The following is a 6,593-nucleotide window of genomic DNA, read 5'->3' as shown; positions in this document are numbered from 1 at the left end:
TTAGGGAGGCTTAGAGAGAGAGTTTAGAGAGAGAAAGAGAAGTTGGAAGGTGTGAGAATGAATGGAACCCAGCACCTCTATTTATAGGGGTGCTGAATGGCCTACTCGCCGAGTAGGGGGGACCTACTCACCGAGTTGGTCCATGTGGTGGCCTTCTGGTGGTGCCACGTGTCCAATTCTGGTGGTGCCACGTCACCCCCTATCGCGTATCAGTCTTCAAACTTAGAAAAATCATAACTTTCGCATACGAGCTCCATTTTCGACGTTCTTTATATCCACGCGTAGGTAAAATCAAGATCTACAACTTTCATTTAGACTCCGTTGGCTAATTCTTGACCGATCTCAAACTTAACAGTAGGAGGCGTTTAGACTGTTAAATGACCGTGAAGAATTCATAACTCCTTCATACGGACTCCGTTTTTGTCTGTCTTTTTACCGTTGAGTTCCTATTAATGAGATCTTCAACTCTCATTTAGGTCACGTAAGCCAAAAACCGCTTGAACTAAAATTCGAGTTTCGGGTCGTGCACTGCTAAGCCGAATCTTAGAAAAATCATAACTTCTTCATACGAAGTCAGATTTGGGCGTTCTTTTTATCGATGTTCTTAGTTTAACATATTCTACAACTTTTGTTTAGGTTGATAAGGCTAAAAATTCTTCTATCGTAAATTCACTATTTACGCTTCCCGATGTCGTGCCGGTTCCGTCGCGAAACTTCGACGGGCCATAACTTCTTCGTTATAACTCAGATTTCGGCATTCTTTATATGTACGGAAACCTTGAAACATATTCCATAACTTGGTTAAGATTATTTATTCTAAATAATCTTTTGTCGAAAAGTCGTTTTCGACCCCTATTGCCTCTAAATTGACTAGCCCAGATCTACGGGCGTTACACCACCCTTAGTGATTCCAGATCTGAAATGATCTTTGCTTGGGACGTTTATGTCTCATGGATCAAACTTCATGGACCAAAACCCTCATAAAAAGGACATAAGGAGATCTAAGGAACCAAAAGTCAAGGTAGAAACTTGATTACTAAAAAATAAGGAGAATGAGAGGTTACTTCTAGATCTACAATCCTTTTCTTGAATCCCAAAGCTTCTCCTTCTTCTTTAAGCTCCAAACACACACTAAACTCTCAAAAACAAGCTCTCAAGCTCAAGGTTGCACTAGGGTTTCAAGGTCTAGGGTTTGGGGAAATGTAGACTATAAATGAGGCCAAGGGGTAGAGAATAAGATGTTTAAATAAGGCACCAAGCCCCAGATTTAGGGCTTCTTAAACCCTGACCAACTCGCTGAGTTGGTCCTTCAACTCAAGTAGGTCACTTAACCCGCAACTCAAAATACGTTCCTACTCGTCGAGTCACCCCCCAGACTCGACGAGTTGACTTCTTGTCTTGAGGTTTTCTTTTTCCTTTCTTGGTCTTCTGGATTCTGGATGTTACATGAGATTTTGTGGATACTAGATTTTTTGAATGATATTGGTCATAAAGGTTTGACTCCTGTTAATTTGTTTTGTGACAACAAATCTGCATCAAGTTAACTTTAAATCTTGTTTTTCATGAAAAAACAAAGCATTTCGAAATTGATTTTCATCTTATAAGAGACAAAAATTGAAAATGAAATTTTAAAAGTTGTTAAAATTGAGTCTTCTTATCAGAATGTGGATATTTTGAAAAAATCCTTAACTTTGTTGCATCATAACTTATTTTCAAGTCGTCTTGATCTTATAAATATATTTTCTAAAAATTGATCTTTTGTCTTAATGATAGGTTTGAGAAGGGGTGTTGAAAGTGTATATCTTGCAAACTTATAATTCCGTATCATTATTATTGTTGGGTTGTTTTTGTAAGTTATTGGTATTTGTGGGGTTGGTTGTGTAATTCTTCTACATGTATTAGACGTTGCGGGCTTGTCGATCCAAACCCAATCCATGGGTCAGCAGAGTGCCCTGGGTATTTGTTGTTGTTTCGTGGTTCATTTCCTAGTTAAACTCATTTTTTTACAAGATATTTCCTCTCGTCACTCATCTCTCATCTCATTCCAATATTAGGGTTTCATTGTTTAGTGTTTCTATTGTACACATACTTAGTTTCTTGTAAATCAAAAGTGTTGAGTGTGATTTGTAGTGGGGATTTCAGTTGTATTAATTTTTTTGATGTAAACCATCTATTTCATAGTGAATGAAATGATGATTTTGGGAATGTATTGAGTTTGCATTTTGTGACAATTAGACACTTTTTTTAAGACTTATGTTTGTGGAATGTGTTAAAAACTGTTTTTTTTTTGGGTATTTGTGGTTGAAGTTGTTAAACTTTATTTGTTGTTATTTCCATTGGATAATTTTGTATTATATACAAAAAAACAATCTGGATTTTAAATAATTTTCCACAATTTTTAACTGCTTATAGTTTACCATAAAACGGTAATAGAATCCATCCGTAAACATGTTACTAAAACATAGGTCGGAAATCTGTTACGAAACTTTTCGATAAGTAGTCATTAAACCTGTCATAAATGGATCGGAGAAAACTACTCACACATTCTTGCTAATGGACTTTTTCCATCAGAAATATGTCAAAAATGACAGGTGTGGTTGTGGGAAATAGCCCTTTTTTGCAGTACAGACTTAATTTATGATGTTAACATCAAAAGTAAATACTTCCATTGTGAACTACATTTAAAACATTACAATTATGATCAGCTGGTTTTCATCAAAATTTTAGTAACCGAATGTTCATTCTTCTTAGCCAAACAGAATGAAGAATCATGTGAAAAACATCATAATTTTCGGCTGGAATGTGAACCGTGAAGTGTTTTTGTACTTCCAATACCCTTTTTTGCATTTCCAAATACTTTGAAAAAGGTATATCCTCCAAAATTCTTTTGAGATCTGGAATCTTCATTACAGGTACTTGCACAGAAAACTGACTCCAATCCAACACATCACTATATGGTAAAACATATTGATTCTTTATTATGACAGGGATGCATCCCACGTAGATTGCTTCAGTTATCCTAGCACTTGCAACTTCATAACCACTTGGGCAAAGGCAATACTTACTTCCACTTAGCAACTCAGTGTAGTTTTGGTTTTCTTGAAGGTAAGTGTAAACATGTATATCATTGTCTTCATTGCTTCCCCAATGTTGGAACAACTTATTTCGTACAACGTCATGGTTTCCACCAGCAAAAAATGCCAAGATCGACCGATTATGAGGTGATTGTCCACCACTCACATTTGGGATACTGTTGTATGGTCCGTTAATCTCTGTCATGGACACATCTCGCATGGGAATGAAACCTTCGGAAGTGTTGGCGTTGCAAAGCACTCTTATGAGATTTCCAAAGAGTTTAGGGTTGTTGCGCGAAACAATTGGCCCCTGTTATATGAAAAAAAAAGTCTATATGATTCAGTTAGTTCACATAGATCGACTACAAGATACATATATATACTTAGCTAGCTATCGGTTGTAAGACCTAGTTAGTTAGTAGTCTATCTAACTTAATAGAAATGTACATACCCAATCATGACAAGAAACAAAGAAATGATCAGCTCCATTGCTGCGGTTCCAATACGGGTACCTTTGTGAAATGATGTCAATGTAGTCTTCGAATATGGTTTGCATCCGTTCTAGAAAACCATACGCTTCTGCAGGTGTGAAGAGGTAGTGAACAATCTTGGCTACACTTATGGGGATAAAAAAAGCATGAGCTTCATCGGGGTGCTTAGCCGCGAGAGGGTTTCCGTTTCTCTCCATCTCCTCGATGAAATGACCCTCGGCACTGTATATACTTTTCATCGGACCATTATGCATCAAGGGAATATCACCTTCCTTATATGTCCATATCTTGAATGTCTTCATCATCTCAGTATGACTCCTGTTTGATTGATCCAAATTAGAAATTTAGAAATTAAGGGGCTAAAAGTCAAATAATTTATGTTTTTATGTTTGCTTTTGTAAATGATTAAAAAGGAAACTATATATCTTAGGGTTTATAGATATGATCTCAAAAAAATACAATTTTATCTGCCTTCGTTTTTAGCATCCCTAATGAAATTTTGTTTTAAAGAAGGTTTTAATAGAACTCATATAGTTTTGAATTAATAAATATTTGATCATAATCATGTGTTTTTATGCTTCCAATCTTTTAATAAATATTAATTTCTATTAACAAAAGGCATGACGAGTTATTGACTCGAGAAAGCTAGGTCGGTTCAAATTCATGTTTTCTGAAACACATTTTGTGTTCACGTTTTACCATGGTATCATGATCAGATAAAATAATATAATAGAGCTAGGGCATAATCTTCTATTTAACTACTTCATAATTGTCATCGAGTCGCTTATTGTTACATGATGTTTTTCATATATATTTATGTAGTTAGAGAAATTAAATATTTTCATATTTATTTTTCTATTTTTTAACGTATTGAAATAATGATAAGTATACTAAAATATTAATAATTTTATGAAAATGCAACATTTGTCACTTTTTATCACATAGGTAGAAAGATAAGGTAGAAGGATATTTAATTTCTCAAGTTATTGACTTGAGAAAGCTAGGTTGGTTCAAATTCAAGTTTTCTAAAACACGTTCTCTGTTCACATTTTACCATGGTATCATGACTAGATAGAATAATAATAGAATAATATAATAGAGCTAGGGCATAATCTTCTATTTAACTACTTCATAATTGTCATTGAGTCGTTTATTTTTTACATGATGTTTCTCATATATATATATATATATATATATATTGTTAAAGAAATTAAATATTTTCATATTTATTTTTCTATTTTTTAATGTATTGAAATAATGACAAGTATACTAAAATATTAATAATTTTATGAAAATGTGATAATTGTCACTATTTATCACATAGGTAGGAAAAATAAAGTAGGAGGATATTTAATTTTTCAAGTTATGTATTATATCTCATATGTGTTAACAAATAAGTAATAAAAGAAAGTTATAATATGAAATTTGAGGACAATATGACAATACTAACACATATATAAATCTTTCTTAAATTTTATGTCATATTATTTTGGAGGAAAATAAGAAATCATAAACGTTTGACAAAACTAGCTAATAGTTGATAGTTGAAAATTATATATATTTTTTTATTTTGCAGAAATATTCATCAAAAGTAGCTTTTTTTAAAGATGTAAAACTGTATAAAAACCAAAATAATAATAATAATAATAATAATAATAATAATAATAATAATAATAATAATAATAAATTAAAAAAAAAAAAAAAAAAAAAAAAAAAAAAAAAAAAAACTTTAAAAGCTATTTGAAATAGCTTATGGATAAGGGACATGTTGTTTAAAATAAAAGCTTAAAATTCATATGAACAAAGCTTTTTATTTTCTTGAGTTTTTTTTTTCTTCTTAACTAAAAGTTATTAAAACCTCTAAAAAGTTGCATTAACACAACTATAATGCTTAAGAAACATGGAAGAAAAATTAAACATAGTTTACCACATAAAAGTTGTGTAAATACATGAAAAGGGTCTAAGAAAAATACTATTCAAACATATGGGAGAAAATAAATATTGTTTTGAAGAATAAAAGGGCTAAACGATTGATGAAAATTAACTGGTCCAAATACTTAACTGAACAAAGGCGAATGAATTCTTGTACATGGTTCCTATTGGAATGAAACTCCCATTTTTCTGATTCGATGCAAATCTTTTCTCAACAATAGCTTTGTGAATTTTGCCTCTTGCTTTAGCTAACTGTTCTTCAATTGCCAGTTTTTTCTAACAAAAAGCATACATCATAAAAATAGTTTAGCAAGAACAAAAGAGTAAACGCTTTAGTATCAAAAAGAGTAGAAGAATAAAACTAAAAGGAAGACAAACAAAATACTTTGATATTCGGTTTAGATTCATGTTGCAAAAACTTAGTGGTTGATGTTGATAGCAAATTGGAGACTATGAGAAGATTATGAGTCTTATTCCATGGAAATAAATAAATAGCAAGAAAAAGTAGAGAAAATAAGATTAATGTGATGTAGAATTTTGTAGAAGCTGCCATATTTCCTTACCCTTCTACATCCGACTTTTCTTTATATATAGTAATCCACGAAGTTGATTAATGTACATAAATTCTAATCGAGTTCATACATATGTTGTCGTTTAATTCATTAACTTATGGACTTTGTGTACTAAACAAGCAAGGAGTTGACACCATAGTTAATAAGAGAAAATATAAATTAAAAATTAAAAAAAATAATAATAATATTGAATGACTCCTATGTTGACTTCAGTCTGATCTGATGGGCACAGAACGTACGTTACGTTGTGGGAGTGTCAAATTAATTTTTTTATTCTTTTGGAATTCTTGAAATTAAATTATTAATTGTTTATTTCATTATTTTATATTACCGAAAGATTGGATCATGGTCTGATTATTCCTATTAAATTTCCAAAGTAGGTGTTCACAAATATTCATGTACAAAGCATGAATGGTTTATGGGCAATTTTTTGCTCGTGTGATGACTGAGGTGGCGGCCATAACATCGTCATCGTCTTAACACAATGAGTATAACCTCTTTTCTCGTTAAGAAGGTGTTATGGT

The 6,593-nt window shown here is 32.1% G+C and overlaps 1 protein-coding gene across 1 annotated transcript; it reads right to left on the bottom strand.

Annotated features, from left to right (window-relative positions):
• Positions 1 to 2,634: 2,634 nt before the first annotated feature.
• Positions 2,635 to 6,050, bottom strand: LOC144997955 (putative glycosyltransferase At5g20260). The gene is made up of 4 exons (XM_078957809.1): positions 5,883 to 6,050; positions 5,628 to 5,773; positions 3,526 to 3,883; positions 2,635 to 3,384 (listed from the first exon to the last, which is right to left on the bottom strand). Exons 1-4 carry the CDS (start codon positions 6,048 to 6,050, stop codon positions 2,716 to 2,718), a joined length of 1,341 nt encoding a protein of 446 aa, XP_078813935.1. The 3' UTR covers positions 2,635 to 2,715.
• Between the last annotated feature and the right edge of the window lie 543 nt (positions 6,051 to 6,593).

Source organism: Lactuca saligna, chromosome 5, assembly GCF_052625555.1.
Source record: "Lactuca saligna cultivar CGN05327 chromosome 5, ASM5262555v1, whole genome shotgun sequence".
Classification (NCBI taxonomy): domain Eukaryota; kingdom Viridiplantae; phylum Streptophyta; class Magnoliopsida; order Asterales; family Asteraceae; genus Lactuca; species Lactuca saligna.
Note: the sequence above shows the minus strand (reverse complement) of the source record. Positions and strands in the feature narration are given on the sequence as shown.

Bases quoted from the DNA above. Each gene is read 5' to 3' on its own strand.
- LOC144997955 (XM_078957809.1), bottom strand. From the start codon at position 6,050: ATGGCAGCTTCTACAAAATTCTACATCACATTAATCTTATTTTCTCTA. The intron at 3,884-5,627 runs GTTAAGTATTTG...TCAATCAAACAG, and splicing joins AATTCATTCGCCTTTGTTCA to GAGTCATACTGAGATGATGA. The intron at 3,385-3,525 runs GTATGTACATTT...TTCATATAACAG, and splicing joins TTGTTTCTTGTCATGATTGG to GGGCCAATTGTTTCGCGCAA.